Source organism: Thunnus maccoyii, chromosome 4 (assembly GCF_910596095.1).
Source record: "Thunnus maccoyii chromosome 4, fThuMac1.1, whole genome shotgun sequence".
In the NCBI taxonomy this organism is placed as follows: Eukaryota; Metazoa; Chordata; class Actinopteri; order Scombriformes; family Scombridae; genus Thunnus; species Thunnus maccoyii.
The window spans coordinates 5148695-5169652 of record NC_056536.1 but is presented as its reverse complement, the minus strand read 5'-3'; the positions used below and the strand labels follow the sequence as shown (position 1 = coordinate 5169652).

The 20958-nt window shown below is 38.5% G+C and overlaps 1 protein-coding gene across 3 annotated transcripts in view; it reads right to left on the bottom strand.

Annotated features, from left to right (window-relative positions):
* The window catches only part of lamb2l (laminin, beta 2-like), a 96254-nt gene that overhangs the window by 70541 nt on the left and 4755 nt on the right, over positions 1–20958 (bottom strand). Inside the window, exons 1-2 of one of the 3 annotated variants that reach the window (XM_042408128.1) lie at positions 4053–4089; positions 3908–3942 (exon numbers count right to left, since the gene is read on the bottom strand). Coding sequence is in view for 1 of the 3 variants with exons in the window: in XM_042408126.1 (XP_042264060.1) it covers positions 16806–16892 (87 nt within the window). In the remaining 2 variants the exon portion in view is untranslated. Of the gene's footprint in view, positions 1–3907; positions 3943–4052; positions 4112–16805; positions 16893–20958 lie in introns of those variants that run through there. The other 2 variants (XM_042408126.1, XM_042408127.1) reach the window with 2 other exon arrangements.

Below are 20958 nucleotides of genomic sequence, written 5' to 3'. Positions count from 1 at the left end.
GCTGAAATGCACCTTTGGAGTTGTAGTTAACTTCTTCCCCCACATTTTTATGTACAGTCTTGTTCCTTTGATCTTTTACGAAACAACCAGATATTTTCGAACACAGTTGTTCATCTTTTGTACTGATGATTTGACTGGGAAAGTTTCATGCCGATCCAAGCCATAGAAATGCTCAAACTGTGAGTAACATAACATTGTCTATGGGAAAAATGAATGAGATGTTTACTCCCTGAATCAGGGGCGCCCGTAATAGCTCTTTCCACATCGCATCTCTATATACAAGATATTTTAGTATTATATAACCACTGTGGGGGATCATGAAAAGACATTTTTTCTCTAAAGTATTACATGCTTTTCCCATCCAACACCATCAGTCTGCACCTCTATCAACTGTATCCAGTTAGCTCACTCAAACTCTAACCTAATCAATGATCACAGAGCCTGATAAATGTTTGCACTATTCCTCATTAAACAGCCATTAAAACACAGTAGCAGTGTGTGCTGTCTTAACTCAAAATAGGAGTTTCTTTCTCACCAGTTTCTGTGCAAAACTATCCACCACCCTTTTAAAATCCAGGGCTCTGACCAGATCACTAGCTACTAATAGCTAATTCTGCACTCTGAGCTAAAAGGGAGGTTTACTTCTTGGAATATTCAACATTTTCCACCTATTAGTGTCTTATTATCTGTAGTTAATGGCACAAAAACAAATCCTCCTGTTAATCTCCAAATCAGTTCCCAGTGATTCTGTTTGTAGTTGCTACTCCCCATGTGCACGTCTCATGTTGACGTCACCCTGTCCACAGCTTACATCGGCTAGCTTATTCTTTCTATTATTCACTGTATGCTATGAATTCACCTCAATAACATTTAATTAACTCACATTTATGCAAATAAAAAATGCTGTTTAGGTCAATTCCTTCACGTCATGAGTTAACATCCAGCAAACTGAACTAAGACGTATTTTATTTCATCAAGCTGAATATGAAGTCTTCATGCTTGATGAATTAGCTATATGGGGGTGATGTTGCCAGCCTTGACAGGTTTGATATTGATGCTAACACATCACGGCATGACAGTCTTGAATGTATCTGGTTACTGCTGTTAAACAAGGACATGAGGGTTGCCTCAGGTCAAACCGCTAACTCTCTTTACTTTGGACAATTTGCACTTGAAACTACTAAAGCAGATAGGGCCTACGTCACAAGTCATCTGAAAAGCAGGGGGGATATCAGTGCTTGGAGAAGTTTCCTGTCTTTATAAAAGATAGAAGGCTGGATATTCTGGCGTCTTTTTCAGTAACACATATAAGGAAATTGTATTTCCTGTTATTGATGAGACAATCTGCAATGATTTGCACGCCATCAGCCATTTCCAGTGTAAATTTCCTCTGTTTGAGTGTGTGTGTGAGTTTGTGTGTGTGTGTGCGTGTGTGTGTGTATGTGCAGGGGAGGGTAAAAGACCCACCACAGAGGCAGCAATTTGTGTTACATCCTGAGTGGTAATTGGCAGTGATTGCAGTTCATCACACTGGCAGACAGACATTAAAAAGAGAAAAGATTATTGTGTGGAGAGACAAATGATTCATAGTTTTTCTCTGGAAGCCAGAAATGTTCTGACACATGCTTTCTTGATCCTAAGTGTTTGTGTTTACTCATCTACACAAAATATAACACGTGGGAAAGCCACAGAGAGAGATATTTTAAATAAATTATGGCATACTGCATTTTTTGAAAGAATATTTCCCCAGTGTCACAAACAAAAAGGTCTTAGTTCACTGAACAAATGTCTTGATTTGTCCACTATATTTACTATCACAGAGGACTTAAGAAACCAGAAATTATTCACATTGAGAAGCTGGAATCAGAGACTTTGAAAATTTTCTTCTTAAAAATGACATAAAATGAGTAATTGGTTATCAAAATAGTATGTGATTAATTCAGTAGTTGGCAACTAATCAATTAATTGACGAACTGTTGCACCTCTGTTGAAAGGATAAATTTGGGCATTTTCACTTTTTATACACATAATAATTAATAAATGAAACAAAAGATAATCAAGTCTATATATGTCCTTATGATGAAAAAAATCATGAGTTGCAGACACTCTTTGTCTGTGTTAATTTAGCTTAATGATTGGCAGGAAACATAACTTCCAGACAGGAAGTTATGTTTCCTGCCAAGAAGAGACAGACATGAAAAAGAGGAGTAGCAGTAATCAGTCTCTCTTGTCAGCAGGCAGCAAACAAGGGGTTGATTTATATCAGGGGATGTGATTATGAACACAGACACATACCAAACATACATAACCAACTAGTCCCCCACCCCCTTTCAAACGTGTAGGAGAACCTATGGTGGCTGCGAAACTCATGAAAAATGCAAAGGCCCTCTCTACGGCCAGTGTTTGGTTTGTCCTTTCTGGGCTACTGGAGAAACATGGCGGTGCAACATGGTGGGCTCTGTGGAAGAGGACCCGCTCCCTATGCAGATATAAAGGGCTCATTCTTAGGTAACAAAAACACAAGGAATGTTATTTCCAGGTGATGACACACTAATTAAAACATACTTATGAATATTACGTTCCATTCTACCAAGTCTGTTCCACTGGATGCCGCTAAATTCTACACACTGCAACTTTAGATTACTTTTTACAACTGAATTCTTCTGTTTAAACAATATAGCATCTGAGATCTGCCAAATACAGCACCAAACTTTGTCAAAACCAATCTAGAGTCAATCGAAAAATAGTCAAGGAAAAGCAGCCACCAACCACACAGCCAGTTCTAAAATTTGGGGTCTTGAGTGACTCGTGGATCCTCTTAACCCTTCAGGTTAGAGTTGATCTCAGCAGTAGAACGAGGGGCCAGGTCCTTGAGCTAATTAAAGCTAGACTAAGCCTACAAGGGCCATGGGAACCTGTGCCACCAAACACAAACATGTCTAAATACCTCAACATAGAGCTGGTAAAAAAGAAATAAATGACAGTTTGACATTCATGATTTTAAAGGAAGAGAAGAAGAACAGAAGAGAACAGAGAACATGCTTTTCAAGGTCATAATGAGATATTTCCTGGAACCTAGTGTGAGCTCTGGGGGAAATAAGTGTGGAAACAAATGCTCTGTTCTGCACCTGCATAAAAAATTTGAATATCATCCATTTCAGTTCAGATGGTGAATCTGAGCTCTGCTCTCCATTAAACTGTGCTGCCGGATAATCTGGTAGGAATGTGTGCAACAGTGTCAGAAAACTGCCTCCCAGCCACAAATGACCCACTGGTGTCAGTGAACGAGCAGGCACACACGCACACACACACACACACACACACACACACACACACACACACACACACACACTGCAAGTCATCAAGTATCTCACCCGTGAAATTTTTCAACTTCTAACCTCAATCTGTACGATGAGTCTGAGACAACTTTTGGTTGCTCTATATTTCATTTTCATTTTCTTTCTTAATAAGCTGCACTTGTTGCCTCAGGCTCACAAATTAAAAAAAAAAAAAAAAAAGTTAAAAAAACCACATACCAAGTCTTATACTAGCACTTTTTATGAGGACAATATAGACTATTTTCAGGGTTATATTAACTGACTGGCTAAACCTGCAGTACATTAATAATGCTACTGTTTATTTTTATTGTTGTTTTTTCCGATGATATAACCATCTCATTACTGCGTCTGAGGCAACACTGTGGGCAAAACTGTGGTGTTTGTTTACTCACCAACACTTTCTTTGGATTTAAAACAAAGTGATCCACTACATCAACGTGACAGCAAGCTAACCCAAAAAATAAAGTAGCCGAGCATTACAACGCCACAAAGTACGCTAAAGTTACATAAAAGTATAGCAATATAACAGTAGTACGGGAAATATAGCTTAAAGATTCATGTAAACTCACTGTTCAGTAAAGCCAGCAGCAGATACCCACTGCCCCTGTGGGATTAGAATGGTAACAAACTGGTGATTTTTCGTTATTGGGTTTCGTTTTACTGAGGTGTGGTCCTGACATAAATGTTAGCAAAGACGGAAGATGTAGCGCTCACCTGCTCGGTAGTTTTCGCCGGCTCCCCTCTCTCTCTCTCTCTCTCTCTCTCTCTCTCTCTCTCTCCTCTCTCTCTCTCTCTCTCTCTCTCTCTCTCTCTCTCTCTCTCTCTCTCTCTCTCTCTCTCTCTCTCTCTCTCTCTCTCTCTCTCTCTCTCTCTCTCTCTCTCTCTCTCTCTCTCTCTCTCTCTCTCACTCTCACACACACACACACGCCGTCCCGCAGCGGCTGCACCGCCTATATGAGCTCGGTCTACAGAGGTACAGTAGCGGCAGTAGAGGAGGTGGAGCCACAAGTGTCACCGGGAGAAGTTCACTGTACCCAGGAAAACTGATGCAGGTAGGTCCCATCAATCCACAGAGCTGGACCCCACCCCTGTCAGGCCAAGCCCACTGCTCTGGCTAAAGATTACTCACAAATTCCCCACAGTTGAAGAATGTTGATTTTGCTCTGGACTGTTCTCTGTCAAAACGGCGAATGAAGATTTCATCCTTCCCAGTAAACTTAAAGGATGGGTTCATAATTTTTCACGTCTGTCTAACAATAGTCAGGTGCCCATATGAACACTGAAATAGGTTTTTCTTATCAGAATCATTCCTCCTGTTCATACTACCCATTAGAAGATCCCTTCATAATGTACTTGCAATGTAAGTGATGGGGGCCAAAATCTGCAAACCTTCTTTTGTGCAAAAATGTATTTTAAAATTTATCTGAAACTAATATGAGGCTTCAGCCGTCCAAATGAGTCACATCAAGTAGATATCTTTCAACGTTAGTCTTTTTAGTGCCAAAGTCCTTCTCTTTGTTACTATACTTCCACCACAGCTCAACAAGGAAACACAAAGGGGGAATTAGATGCTAAAAAGACTGTAAATGTGGCAGATATCCACTTGCTGTGACTAACTCAGACTGCTGAAGACACATATAAGCTTCAGATCAATTTTTAAATGCATTTTTGCACAAAATGACTGTGTGGACACACTGTAGATTTTGGCCCCCATCACTTACATTGAAAGCACATTTGAAGGGATTCTTTTTAATAGCCAGTATGAACAGGAGGAATGATTACAGCAAGCAACTTGAAAAATTGTGAACCTTTCCTTTAAATACATTTGAATCTGATAAATATTTAGTAAAAGGACAACTGGAGGCCACAGTCCTCTTACATGCATGGGCATTTTTTATTGAATCTGTCTCCCCAGACAGAATTATAGTAGGTTTCCCACACATACTGCCTAACCTTTCAATTCCCTTGACACTTGCACTTGATATCAATGTGATTCACACAGTACAGACCATGTCCATATTAAACGCACTAGTGGGCCACAGTGGACTGGGGTCACACACCCTTTGCTCTCCATCAGAATTGGTTGACCTTTCACTAGATCTACATAGGGTTCATGTATAGCACCAGTCAAGTCAAATTTGGACACACCTTCCGATTCACTTGAAAGAGAAAGTGTGTCACCTGGATTCATCATTAAAGTTACAAAATGCTTAGAGGTCAGATTACAACACAAAATAATTTTATTTATTCTCCATGACAACTGAGCAAACCTCTTCTGCTGAGGAAGAACATGACATGCAAAGCTTGGGAAAAGCTAGCAAGTGGAACTTGAGTCAAGTTTTTTTTTTTGTCAAAACCCAATTTTGAAAGTGCAACAGATTGTGCTTGGTTTAATAATAGATTTGAAAAAGCTAAAGTCACTGATATAGTCATATATGTTCTATTATCCAACAGAGTGTAGGAATTGGTCAAGGCCCAACAGAACAAAACAGAAGTTCTGCCATAACTGCAATCAATGAATTGCATTTATGTACAACTGTAAGCTTATCTCATATTTCTAAAGGGTTTTTGTTTAGTTTTAGGTCTTATGTTTAAGTCTTTTAATATGGGTATATATTGAAATTAAGTTGAAAATTTATCTTAATGTGAAATTTCATCTTTTGAGGCCCTAATTGTCTAGGGCCCTTTGATTTTCTGTAATCCAGCCATCATATCACATCTGCATGTGGACACAGCATGGGTTGTATTCTTCCTGTCCGTAATCACGCCATCTGATTGTTTGCGGTTTTTGATGTGCATGTATCTTCTTCTGATCAATGTTATTCCTCTCTTTATGAATATGGCAGTATAGAATATGTAGTAGTAGTGAGAGAATAGCAGAGAGAAATGGAAATCTATTTTGCTTTCATAGCATGCAGTCTTGTCTTAGTTCATGAGGGGAAGATATTGGGATAGCTCATCACGGACTGGATTTGTACCATGGGAATTATCAAAAGATGATGACAATCTCCATCACCAAGCTCATTATATGGTGCCAGCCAAGTCAGCTGATACATATCACATATCCCCAACCAGCAGTTGCCTAATACAAGGATAGTCTCCTTTGTAGGGGGCTGATATGTGTGTGTGTGCGTGTATGTGTGTTAGGGTCTGATGTGATCTTTGGACATTTGACCAATATAGTAAGCTGCTAATGAAATGGATGTTTCGCAGTGTCCATGTTGTCTGGAGACAGAAATGGGGTGAAAAGAGAGACACCGGGAATAGTAATGTGTTTACGCTGAATTTAACTGAACTGAGTGAGAGGGTAAAAAGAGAGACAAAAAGTCACTGTAAAATCTACTGTCATGAGTCAGCACTGTTATGGAATTTTCCATCTTTAGGAGTTACAGGTTGGAGTGACATTGGGTCAAGATGACACCCTGAGGTCACGCCGTAATTCTTAATCTCTCCTCGAGACGTCAGTTGTCTGTGATGTTTTGGTGAAAGCAGAAACCTCTCTGATAAAGAGTATATCAGCATTGCCATGGTAAGCCAAGGCCAGAGAGGACCCTTCTAGACAACACAGATAGGTGGAATGTGTAGCCAAAATGTGTTGATAATGACTTGAGGCTCAATGCAATTTGATTTAAGATGTCACGGGTAAAGTGTAGTCCTTTGTTTAGAAACTAGTGAACCAATTAGACTAATTTTTCATATAGTAGGCCAATCTGCTTGGGTTAAAGACTAACACTCAGACTGTCAGAGGGCAGAACGGGAAGAGACAGCATCCAAGTTACACCAACTTGGATGTTCGCTGTTTACAGTTCTCCTTGATCAAGTAACTTCAATAAATATTCTCAGCATTAAGACATCATCATCATTCTCTCCACTGAAGTGTTGACCATCGCTCAGAAATATCCACAACAAGCACATGTTGTGCAAATTTAAGCCTAGGAATGGCTGGAATCCATAATAATCAACAATTTTTGTGTAGCCATATTCTCCTGTTATACAAACATGGAAGTAAACAGCAAGTACAAAAACTGCAAACATGATACAGCAAGTTGTTATCGAATGCAGACCCATTAAACAGTATTGTCTTGTATATGCAAGCACCAAAGAAATGCAGTGAAAAACAAAAACAGGATGAGATGAGCAGCAGCACAGCAAAAGAGAGACAAAGAGTGAATAGATAAACTGAAAACTGATGGGGGGAAACGAAAGAAATTAAGAAACTTTGACAGAACAGCTAAGAAAGAGAGACACATGACAAAGACAAGGAAAGAGAGAGAAGTGAGAATGCTGAATGGTTGGAAGGGGAGGCTGTAATTTGCTCAGAGCTATACTCTTTGGACAGGGAAACATCTGGAGGCGGTGTTTTATCTGATTGCTACATACACTCAGAAAGCGAAAATGAACAGTTGAAAACCATGTTCACCCTCTTCTTTTCATTCTACATGTGCTTTTGTGTCCAAGTAATTTTCCTGGCTCTTTGCACAAATTACCCACCATAGGTATGAGAGGAACATCAACCATCAGAAATGCAAAAATATTTTATTCTGTTGGGGAAAGGTAAACTTTTTTTTTTTTTAAATTGAGTGCTGTATTGTGGTTTAAAATGTTTTTGTTAAATGGTCTCATTTGCCTCAATTATTTTCTGCTTGACAAGCTGCCAGCTGGCTGAATTATGTGACCTAATGTTTATGCATCAATATCACTAATCAATATTTCTAATGCAGCATTAGCTTTAGATTCCTAATGTAAAGGCTTATTTTATTGATGCTGATTTGAGGTCAACATGTCTGCAGAGTGAGTGACTGACTGAAAGATCAAACTGAAGGACCACCACAGTATTTTGTTGTACCACAGACATTCAAAATAACAGCCTTCATAACGTCCTTTTTCAATGGCCACAGGGCCACAAAAAAGCTCTTTGCATTTACACATAATGATCAAGGTCTGCCCTCTAGTGAGAAAACAGATCAACCCCCACATCACTCCATGTGGAGACTGCAACCGAGATGCATCTTCACAACCAGGTGATGTTGCTTCAGCTCAGCCTGGTCCCCTGAGATTCAGTGAAATTAACTGATGAGATAATATTTTAAGATAAAGAAATGAAAATATGCATATTGTTTACAAAAAAAGCAAAAGGAATACATTTCCCCACCACTAGAAGATTAAATGAAGGCATTAGATGGATTGCTGAAAAACAGCAAGGCTGTTGTGATTGGGTGTAAACATTTGAATTATTCTCCAGCAGACAGGGTTTAGTCTCTACAGTAACTCATACCAAAAAGAGAGAATAGTATAAGAGAAGTTCAAATACATATATAGCTGAGGCTTTTACCTGCTTTCACTATCAAATCCACACTGTTGTGTTTACACACCTTTAACTGTCCAAAAATGCTATTTGTTTTAAAATTTAAATAATTTAAAAGTTATGTTAATTAAACAGGAATGAAAATAGTCAATGGTCAGTGGGTTGGTAATTTTATATTGATTTTACAATGAATGAATGTGAAAAAAAAGGTGAACCGCTGAACAGACAAAAAAAAGAGAGAAAGTTTTTTATATAGGTGTTTGGTTTATGTCCCAGCCTAAAGGAGAGTCTAATTATAAACTGGTATTATGCACACACAGAAGGAGGTTGGGGTGATTTCCACTCTTTGACTATCAGTCTCTGGCTAATCATAAGTACCATCTGGATCCAACTAGTGTCATGGGTAACCAAGGATTTGAGGGGAGATGGATCACCTAACACATAGTCTGCTTGAGTTTGGGTATTGTGTATGTATAATCCTCTGGACACAATCAGGAATTGTTAAACAGAACTACTGCATTCATTAAGCCTGCAGTCATTGATTACTTTGCCACTTGGGGGCAGTGCAACAAGCCGTAATCACAGCACAGCTTTCGCTATTAAACTATATTCACATGCTAGTGGCCTCTTGGTGCTGGACGGGTAGTGTACAGTGGATTGATCTGAGCTATTTCCTGAACACAGCTGCCTTCTGCACCTGGAACAACACCGATGAGAGCGGTGAGAGTGAACCAAAACAGTCAAGATGTGGATCATAAAACAGAAAGAATGAGCTGAAAGATATTAAAAACCTCCTTAGAGCTGAGGGAGTATGACAGAGTCTGGTGATAATTATCTATGTTTTTATCATTACAGACAACTCCTCTCACATTCTCATTGTCATTGATATGTTGTGTATATAGTAATATTGATTAGATCAGCTTTAAAATTGGAACCACTGAGTGTTAGGGTGGTTTAAAAGCCATGTAATTTGTCATTTGGTCTATGGAAGTAGAAATGCACATGATACAAATGGATGATAAACATACATTAAACAGGATAAAATTTATTATGCCTTTATTGTGAGGTTCTAACTAATTAATTAATTAATTTTATTCAATCTCTAATGATTCATTTTAAGTTCTCATTGCTGTGGTATTTTTGCACTGTCATCACCTGTCAGTATGTCCTTCCAATGTCTTCCTCCTTGGATTTTCTGTTCATGATGCCTGAGGCTCTGTAAAGTAGCAGTGTTTCCCATGTGGCTGGTCACAGTGGGTATCACTGCTCTGGCATTTTTATTTTAAACAAGTCAGAAAATGATCTAGTAGTGGGGTCTATTTACTGCACACACAAGTGCCTCTACAAAATATGAAAAGGTACATCGATTTAATGCAGTTCTCATAGATTGTAGTCCCATATTTTGGTTTGTGTTGTTTTCATTCTTTGCCTTCACTGAAATAACAGCAATAAAGTTTAATCATAAAAAAGCTGGATTTGCACTATGGTTCATTGTTAGAAATTAGGGCTTTGGTACAGGCAGCTGTGCAGTAAAAAGCCTCATAAAGCAGAGCCAGATGAAATATCATTAATGCAAAGCTTCAGTACAGGTAGTTACAATACATAGATGCCTTGAACTGTATGTGGTCATCTACACAAGAGTATGAAAGAAACACTGGGAGCAATTACCACACCATTTTATATTGCACAGTACAACACTTCATTTGTTCTGCAAAAGGCCGTCATTCAATCAAAACTCATGTCAAAAGTAAGTAAATTTATCAGTTTGATGACATGTCATCACTGCCACCAAAATGACATGTCCCTTTACCATCCCTTTATCATTGCTCAAGCCAAGACAGTCAAATGTTTAAGAAACTGTGTCATGATGACAGAAGACACTGAAATACTGTTTCTTTATGGCATTTCTCATTGATACTTATAGTATATGTCCTACTAATATATGGTAACCTAATAAAAGAGGTTTTTGGAGAGTGTAATCAGGTATGAAAATGACTGCATGGTTTGTGAACCTCCCTGTATCATCAAAATCAAAGTTGCATTTGGTTCAGACTGCAATGAAAATCATCGGTCAGAAGGATCATCATAATCTTCATTCTCTCTTTGACCAGTGTGTACTTAAACAGGTAAAGATCCTCTGTGATCCATCCTATATTCTGCACCTCAGCAGTGTAAATTGAACCGGTTTAAAAACTCCTTTGTACTGTAGTACAAAACCACAAACTGATTGATGCCCCTCACTGTGTCTTTTTCTGAGTTTGTATTTTTGTATTATTTATATTGCATTTTTGTGTCTTCTGTTTGCTGGTGTTAGCTGCCCATATTAAAGTATATATCTATCTATCTTAAGTCAAACATGCTGAGGAGTTGCACCTGTGAATTAAATTTGACAAAATTTGCTTTGAAATTTGAGGATGAACATGAATTTAAAGATGTATCTTTTATCATTTTTCTTAATGACAATACCAGATGACTGAAAGCTATAAAACATTTATATTTGAAAGGTTCTGACAGTTGGCTTTAATGATTTGCACATTGAATTTGTTGATGAACATGTCAATAATAAATTTCATTGGAAAAGCAGTTTATGCCATTTTGATCAAAGAGGCTAACTAAAGATATTTGTACTTATATGACTTCTGCATAAAAACAAGAAGAAATGTGTGAACTGTTGAGAGAAAAATGATCTAGATTTGAGAATTGCACACAGTGTTTTAAGAATCATGATCTTCATTCGACAATATTGTGCCAAAGCAATGACAAACTGTATACTTTGTATTGTTACAACCATAAACTATTACAGAGTAAAATGAATCATAGGTACTATTTATCTAAAAACTATTATCAACAATTTATCAACTTAGAGATGCTATCAGTTAAAGATGATTTCAGGATTAATATGCCTCCTTTGCAATCAAAAATCCATTGTCACCTACTGTATATCCGCATATTTTTTGAGTGCCCCAATGTTAATTACTTTAGTGTCACATGAACAATAAATTAGTTATATTATTATATTGGGATTCAGTATTAGATTGGGAAAATTTGTTTTTTTTCCTATTCTTTTTTTCCCTCAAGATTTTCTTCTCATTTGATTATATTTTTCTTCATATATTGCATTTATATGTCAGTCAGTTGTGCCATTCTGCGTGAATGGTGTGAAAAACCAATAAAAAAAAAAATTGATCACACGCACAAAGAAAATGCTCCTGTTGAGATTTAAGCGACCAATCTAAATAGACTTCACATACCTTTTATATACATATACACAATATAAGCAAATTTGCACATGAACATGTGGAGATGGTTGATGGTAACTGGCTCCTTTTGGAGAATCAGCAACCTGTTACTAATCATGAGGGAAACCTTGTTGCTGGGACTGTGTATAAATATATACTGTATATATATATATATATATATATATATATATATATATATATATATGTATGTCCTTTAAAGTGCAACTTTAAAGGACATGAAATGACTCAGACTGTGCAATTAATTACATTATTGCACTTGAAAACTGAGCATTTTTACAATGATTTAGCCTGGGACTGTGCAATCTACTGTGCATGACATTTGAGGTTCCTATATATATGGTGCATTGATTGAGAAAAGACCTTGGTTGAACAAGTCTATTCTATACACAGCATATAGTTCAGTATCTTCTAATCTTTATAGTGTACTGCTTTCATACAAGAAAACAATGTCCACATTGTTTTCCAGTATTTATTTCAAAAATGGAATTGTTATTTTTTGTTTTCTTAGATGTTCCTGGAGCTGTCTCACCACCATCCACTATTACTTTTCATTTTGTCCAGCTGTGAGTACTGTAGCTCCCTCAATTTGTTTTGTGCATGGCATTGTGGGACAATAATATCCATCAACAGCCCACACAAAAATCACAATCGAAAATCAAGTTATATACTGAATAAGTGATCCAACTGTGGTGAATGATGAAGGAGCAGAATGCGCTGAATTAAACTTAGTGACTCTTGTGTCCACTCTACTGCTGTGTTTTTTAGAGATACATATTGTATGGTCTGAATATACGTTCATATTTCTATCTCCAGTGGATTCAAATGCATTTTACTTCTTTAGGGGAGATGTCAATCAAGGACAGTCTATACAGGCCCACACACTCCTAAGTAGAGGTCTAATCAAGCAAAATAGGCAAAAAAACACCTCTGTGTGTCATTAGGGGCTTTTAAACTGGGAGAAGCAAAAGAATTTAAAAATATATTGTTATGACCCGGCCTAGGAAAAACCCTGGCACAACATGAAAAAAACACTCCCTCTTCCCAGCTCCCAAGAAACAGTAGCAACAAGGGATTTTGCAGCCCTTTAAATGTTTATTTCATAGTTGTGGTTTCAGGGTGAGTTAACAGCAAAACAACAAACAAAGGGGAACTAAAGCTAATCAACCTAAAATTACCTATTCAAACGTAAAGAGACAAAAATACAAATCATAAACATCATCAACATAAACAGGAGAAAAGATATTAAACAAAAATGCTCCCCCACCAGAAATCCAATCCACCCCAACAGAAACTGGGCTGTTTAGATGTCAGAAGCCTCTGTTTGACACAAAGGTCATGCCTCCCCATTGGTTTACATTGTAAGCGTGATGTGGCACTGCAACTTTCGGGGCTTATAAAATACAAACCGTTCAAGTTATTATAAAGTTTTTAACAACTTTATTTCAGCACAGTGTCATAAGTCATCTATTGAAGTTTGAAGCCGATACCATTAACACCCTTGGAGGAGATAGCGTTTGTTCAAGGGCCAAAATTGGGGCAAAGTCTTATTTTAAAAGGCTAATTGCGGACTTCCTGTTGGATTTAGGTTAGGGGTGTCAGTGTATGAATTGTAGGTCTTGATGAGACGAATAATTGAGTTTTGGTTTGATCTCTCTACGACATTCCTACGGGCTGTGGCGGCCATTTTAGTTACATAGGTGGCGCTAGAGAGCACATTTTGGCACTTTGAGGATTAATTTTGACATTTTATCAAATTTTTCACCAGACCTGATGTGCATGCCAAATTTGGTGAGTTATTGAGCATGTTTAGGGGGTCAAGTTTAGGGTTTAAGTGGCGTAATAATAAAGAAAAGCAAGAAGCAAACAAACAAACACATGAAAAACAATAGGGTCCTCACCCTTAGGCAAGGACTTCTGTTTTACAGTTTCAGCTTTACTGAGAGGTGCCGCACATAATGTTGTTTTATGACCTACAATGACAATAAAAATGTTTTTTATTTACACATTCAATCATTCAATTAAACATTCAAGCACCATCACTATTTCAGCATACATCATACCTTAGGCTCATCCAGTTGAGCCTATGAGGAAAGATAAATGACAACAGATGAATTAAATTAAAGCTGCAAGCAGCGTTGAACGGGCCCTCGCGCCTCTGCGAACATTGGGCTGCGGCGCAGTCGAGGAGCTTCTGTCACGAGCATGTAGATGTCTTCAGACCCAGGCTGTTTTCAGACAGTGCAAGAAGGAGATAAACATCACTTCCTTCGTCCACTATTTTGCCTGCTGCTGGGGCTGCTTTGCTGCAATTTCGTAGGGGGTGCTATTCAGCCAATTTACATCACTTATGGAATATTGTCATGTAGACATGTTCAGGCCGGGAGACTTATCAAACATGTAAAGTTTGGTGCCGACTGGAGCATGTACAATAAAGTTATAGCAACTGCCTCTGTCATGGTGACAAAGAAAGTAAAATAGTGGACAAAGGAAGTGATGTTTATCTCCTTCTTGCACTGTCTGAAAACAGCCTGGGTCTGAAGACATCTACATGCTCGTGACAGAAGCCCTTCGACTGCGCCGTGGCCCGACGCGTGCAGAGGCACGAGGGCCCGTTCAACACTTCTTGCAGCTTTAATTACATTTACATCTGCTTTTATGGTTTAATCAAGACGAAAAAGTAATTAAGTTGATTATTTATTGTTTATTGATTTAAGTACTGAGTATCTTGAGTTATAGATTAGCTTAGATTGTAACCTACCATACTCACCCACCATGTGTCCAGAGGCCTGTACTACGAAGCAAGTTCAACATACCCGGGATATCTTTTCATTATCTGGCTTCACTGAACCTAACATTGGCCATCCAGATAACCAGTACTGCGAAGCGGGTTATCAACTAGCTCTGTCAACCCACGGTTTTTCTATCCAGCTAAGAGCGCGTTCATGTGAAAGAGGCGGGGTTGTTAATTACTAGTGACATCATCAGAACCATGAATGAAGTAGTTCATATGAGATGAAACGGTGATACAAAGTACCCGCGGAAAACTTCTGTTTAAGAGATAGCAAAAAATAGTAAAAGTAGGCTACGGCTTAAAATACATGTAGGAATTATTATATATGACTTAAGTATAGAGTGAGTATTTTTTGCTATTTAGTTGGATAATGAAGAAACCATTCTGAATATGTCACATAAAAAAACAAACTTAAAAGTAATGTCAGACTGTTTCTGCTACTGAAGCATAGAGTGGAAAAATAGTTAATGACTGATGAGATCTATCTGACCCAAATGTTGCTTTTTAATCATGGAGCCAATTAATAGTGTGTGGATTATTTTTCTGATAAAAGACAATATTTCGTTTTTATTTCTAGTTATCATCACACAGTTGTCTTATGTTATTCTGAGCTGCAGTGATGGAATCAGAGTGTAAAATCATCCACACAGTCAGCTGTCACTGTGGGGATAAATAAACTTTGCACAATTAAAATGCAGCTAAAATCATTATTATGTGTTAAGAGTCGTAAACGGACGCTCCGTTCAACAAACTGAATTTCAGCATGACACTGATTTTGCATTAAATTCATGGAAAGGGGGAAGGCAGCAGTTAATTGTGCCCTGGTCCTGTTTTTCTTTTGGGGAAGTGCCTGGAAGTGCGGGAACGGTGGCCAAGGCACTTCCGAGTACTTCCCCATATGAAAACCAAGACAGCCGCAGTGAACTGCTGCCTTCCCCCCCAGTACTACTTACCAAATGCAGGGTCGCCATTAATTTACTGCAAAATCAACGGTGTCATGCTGAAATTTGTTTTGTTGGTGCTTTTATAAATACAGCATGACACTGTTTTCTACATTTACAGCAAAATACTGCCAAAAGAAGTGTAAATTAACGGTAAATTGTATATTACTGTTAGGTTGCACTTTTCACAAGTGGCATACTTACAGATTTTTAACTGTAAACTGCAAAATGTATGACATACTACTCGACACACTATTATGTGACTGACTATGAACAGTAAGGACTACAGTGAGTTGATGACGACGGGCCCCAGCTGTGCCCCCGAGAGCCTTGCAGGCTCTCAACGTCCCATCGAGCCCCCTGCGGGTCCCCAGCCCTGTCCCTGAGTGCCTTGTGATTTGAAATGTTGATGGGCAAGTAGTCAAATATGAGCAGACAAAGAGTGAAACTATAAGACAACTGTATGAAAAAATGTATCAGTGAACAAATATAAAATCAGTCAGTTATGTGCGTTTCTTGATTCCATTGAAATGCATGAGGTTGACCTAAATTCATTAGGTGGGGAGATCACTAAAGCTGAAGTAAACCAAGCAATTTTACAATTAAATAAAAGTAAAGCATCTGGTCCAGATGGACTTCCCAGTGAATTTACCAAACATGTATAAATGAGATCACAGACCTGCTAAGGAAATCAAATAGTTATAAAACTAGAATTTTAATAATAAAGACTTGTTTTACCCAAATTGTTGTTTTTAGCTACCTTTTTCCCTCCTAAAGAACAAACAATAAAGACACTAAATAAAATGGCAGTCGGTTTTATATGGGGAACCACTAGAGAAGTCACAAAGAGGCAGTTACTTTACCAAAGTAAAAAGATGGAGATCTGGATTTGAAATTAAAGATAGCTTTTTATAAAAACATTGCAGTAGGTATCAAAAGAAAGGCCATGTGGATTGGTGAAGCCCTGAGCTGGACTAAAAAAAAAGGGACGTGCGAGAAGCTCTAATCCATACTATAAATTTATGTATAGTGACTTTATGACTAAGGTTGCACACCTAAATATTGATTGGGTTGAAATGTCCAGCAAAAATTTAGGTATTAAACTGTGTGATAACCTGTATGGTGATGTTTACTGTCTGCATCCCAGACAGCAAAAGCCAAGTGTTTTACCTTGTTGGTGTTGGTGCTCGTCTGGCTCCTGCTGGGCTCTCTGCTCCAGTAGATGTGATCATGGAGGTGAGCTGGCACATCACACACCTGTAACCATTAATGTACAGTTTAGGATGGGACTCTACTTAACTCAACACAACTTGACTGAACTGAACATTGAATAAATTAGTTCATCTCTTGAAACTGCTGAACATACTGATGCTTCCCTTAAAGGATAGAGGTTTTACAATTTTTCACTAGAAGAGTTTCTCCTCACTGTAATCTTTCCCCCTGTTCATACTGACTGTTAAAAGATCCCCTTCAAATGTGCTTTCAATGTAAGTGATGGGGGGCCAAAATCCATAGTGTGTCCTCTGCCACATTTACAGTCTTTCAGCATTGAATTCCCTCTTTGTATTTCCTTAGACAGTGTTTCCCTGTAGAACTGCGGTGGAGGAATAGTAACAAAAAGTGGGACTGGCACTAAAAAGACTGTAACGTTGAAAGATATCTACTTGATTTGACATTTGGACGGCTGAAGCTTCATATTAGCTTTCAGATAAATTTTTAAATACATTTTTTTACAGAAGGAATGCATTATGAAGAGATCTTTTAATGGCCAGTATGAACAGGAGGAATGATTATAGCGAGAAAAACCTCTTTCAGTGTTCATTTGGGCTCCTAATTGTTGTTTTAAGACAGTTTTGAACATTTGTGAACCTGTCCTTTTAAATAAACAAGTTATTGTCTACTTTGCGTGCACATATGCATAACAGCTTTTCTGTTTTTGCTGCACAATAGCACAGTAAATTTGACATTACTACAAAAAATATCAATCACTTATGAACTGTTTAATTACACTGTAAAAAATGGCTGTGAAATCCACAGTAATTTACTGTGTTTCTGCACAGTAAATTACTGTGAATATTTTTACAGTATAGTACTATGTATTAGGCCTAAAAACACAGTAATCATAATGATACTGTAGAAAATCACAGTAATAGTCATACTACTGCAGACACCCATTATTATACTATATTTAAGGTAGCAGCTTTCCCTTTTGTAAAGAAAATCACTAATTTGAAGATTATTTTGTTATACCTTCAAATAAAACCCTCAAATTCATGATGCAGATTAAATAATTTAAACATTAGTTTGAAATAATTATTCTTTTCATATGAATTCAAATACTTAAAGATGAGACCTTGTTTGTTCATGTTTCTGCAGGCCGTTACTTTCAGTTTTTAAATTTCTCTCAACGTTTATCAGGTCATGACCTTTTAGACAGTCTATGGGTACGTCTCAAGTCTCTTATTTTATGTCTCCTCGCTCCTCGCCTGAACCAGAAGTTGTTCCTGATGCGCCATTTTGACAGGAGCGATCTCTGAGGTGCAAGGAACGAGGAAACACGAGAGCAGCCTTCACGGAAGTCTTTTACCAGCCGACACGCCCCCTTATTGGATATCAGTTATTAATTGGATGCTGCAGCTGATCTGACTGATCTGAAAATTCCTGAGCGTCGGGTTTGATATGAGTTACATCATTTCCATTTGCCCTGAAACATTTAGCCAAATACATATTTTCCAGTGTTCAGAAGACACCTTGATCATATTCTAGGTCATTGAATGATGAATTCACTATCAGGATTATCAAAAAATACAGACGCAAATAATCAATAAATAGTATAAACACATTCTGCGAGTAGAAATGGTTCCTGTGCGTCTAAGCAGGACACAGTATAAATGCAGAATGCAGGTTTTTATTTAGGTGTTTGTTAAACAGGTAACAGGCTGCAGAGAGGAAACAGCTGCTCTAGCGGTGATGACTGTGCACTTTTATTAGTGTCAGCACAGTGCACATGTGTGCAGACACAAACTACATCAGAAGTTTCTACAGCTGTTAAAGCCGACTGACAACTGATCCAGCTGTGATCAGCTGTCGCCGTCATCAGAAACAGACATCGCTTCACATGACGCTTCAGAGGAGAGGACGTCTCATGTCTCTTAAAACAAATTTCCTCGTTTCCTCTCTCCTCGCTCGGTTTCTTTGCGTCTCTCCATGCATCCACGGTGGGACGGACTAAGATTCAAGGAAAAGACGCAAGTGAGGGAAACGTGGATGCAGTTTAAGAGACTTGGGATGCACCCTGTGTCATGACCATAGACTGTAAAAAAAATATGGACGTAGTAACTGTGACGTCACCCATTGGTTGGCGAACTGCCATTATCAAGCCTCGAGTGTAGTGATTTTACAATCGCCATCTTGGATTTGGCTGTCGCCATGTTTGATTTTTGGAGCCAGAAGTTACTGGACGAGAGGGTGGAGCTGATCATAGCACTAGCTGCTAGCTTGGTTAGCATGGTGCATTTACAATCTATGGTTAACAGTGATCATACTAATGCTAATTTTTGCTAGCAAAAAACAGGCCTAAAAACGTTAAAAATGTACTCACCGGAAAAACTGATCATCCGACTCATTGATGGGTCTTTTATTACAACCAAATGCTGAACAAGACTGTTTTAAAGCGACCACAATGTTACAATTAACTTTGGTGAACTGAAAACACACTGTGAAATAGCAGCAGCTACGCCCATACGCAGTGGTTACGTTATGTAAGCAATATTGTTGCCGTGGTAGCGACTTGTCAATCACAACGGAGCAACGCCCTGAAGCATACCCTGCTTTATCGTCAAATTTAAATGAAATGGGACCATAATTAACAAAATAAACATCATGCTGTATTGAAGAAGACTTGAAATTAGCGATTGAGACCATAAACTCATTAGGGAACAGTTCACTGAGGTAATAAATCAAGAGAGAAGTAGGGTCATTTTCTACAATCGGACTTCTTTTTGAAGCCAGTAGAGTCACCGCCAGCTAGCCATTAGAGAGAATGCAAGTTTTTGGCACTTCTGCATTGGCTTCATTTTTCAGCCCCGGAGGTTGCCCATGGATGTATAAAGAGAACTGGATACAGGAAGAGCGCCAGGCTTTGAAGCAAATTTGACATTTTTTTTGAGCGTCACAACCCCTGCGAAATGACTGTCTCATTATCAGAATTAAATCCATTCGGTCCGATTATGGAGCTATTTCCCTATCTTTATTCAAGAGTGTGGTATATCAATTTGAGAGCATAATTTATTGATTTCACGTTCAAATTTTGTAATTTGTCCCTCAAAACCCTGCCCTCGCACTCAAATAGCCTCTGCTTGCGCTTAGATTCGCTCTGTTTCTGCTCAAATTGTGTGCTTGCGCTCAAATATAATGTTGCACAGATTTCCTGCACTCCAGCTTCAGCTTTTCTCCTCGCACTCAGGCTGCTTCTGCGCGCTTGTGAAACTTCTGCTCTCGAATTTTTCCTCTGCTCTTGGATTTTTTGTGCAACAACCCTGTCAAAATCCCCTAATCAATAGAAGGCCAGGTTTAGTGTTGACCAATGAAATGATCCCTGCCTCCTTGTGAGCTTGTTTGCTTTACTTCTTAGAGCGTCCCTTACGGGCAGGTACTCTTTAAATGGGTTCATCCACTCCCGCCCTCCAGGGCTTTATAAAATGTACTTCCCTTGCTTTATTTATGACTTTTGGAATAAAAGGATGCTTCATTTATACACCAGCACCCGTGACTTTCAGACTTTCAAATCTAAGTGCAAGCAGAGGCTATTTGAGTACGAGGGCAGGGTTTTGAGGGACAAATTACAAAATTTGAACGTGAAATCAATAAATTATGCTCTCAAATTGATATAACATGCTCTTGAATAAAGATAGGGAAATAGCTCCATATCTGATCACATTTCAAAAGCCTAAAAGAGCTGCATGTTTGAATTGTTTTATCCCCATTCAAGTTAGCCGGAGGGCTAAACCGGAAGTAGCTGACTCGGCCAACACTAGTGCGTGTCACTGCCATGGATGTATTATAAGAGCTGGATACCGGACTAAAAATGGCGCCCATTCAGTCCTATAGGAACATGGATGTATAAAAAGAACTGGATACAGTGTCGGAGGCGGGGCCTCATTCATTCCTATGAAAGTTGCTCAGTGGCGCATGAAGCATGGATGTATTATAAGAGCTTTCACAATGTAAGTCTATAGAAAAAAGTCTTTTGGGCCCAATAGTGTCACGTGACGTTGACGGTTTGGCTGCTATGTCAAATTGGACTCACAGCCCGGCGCTGTTC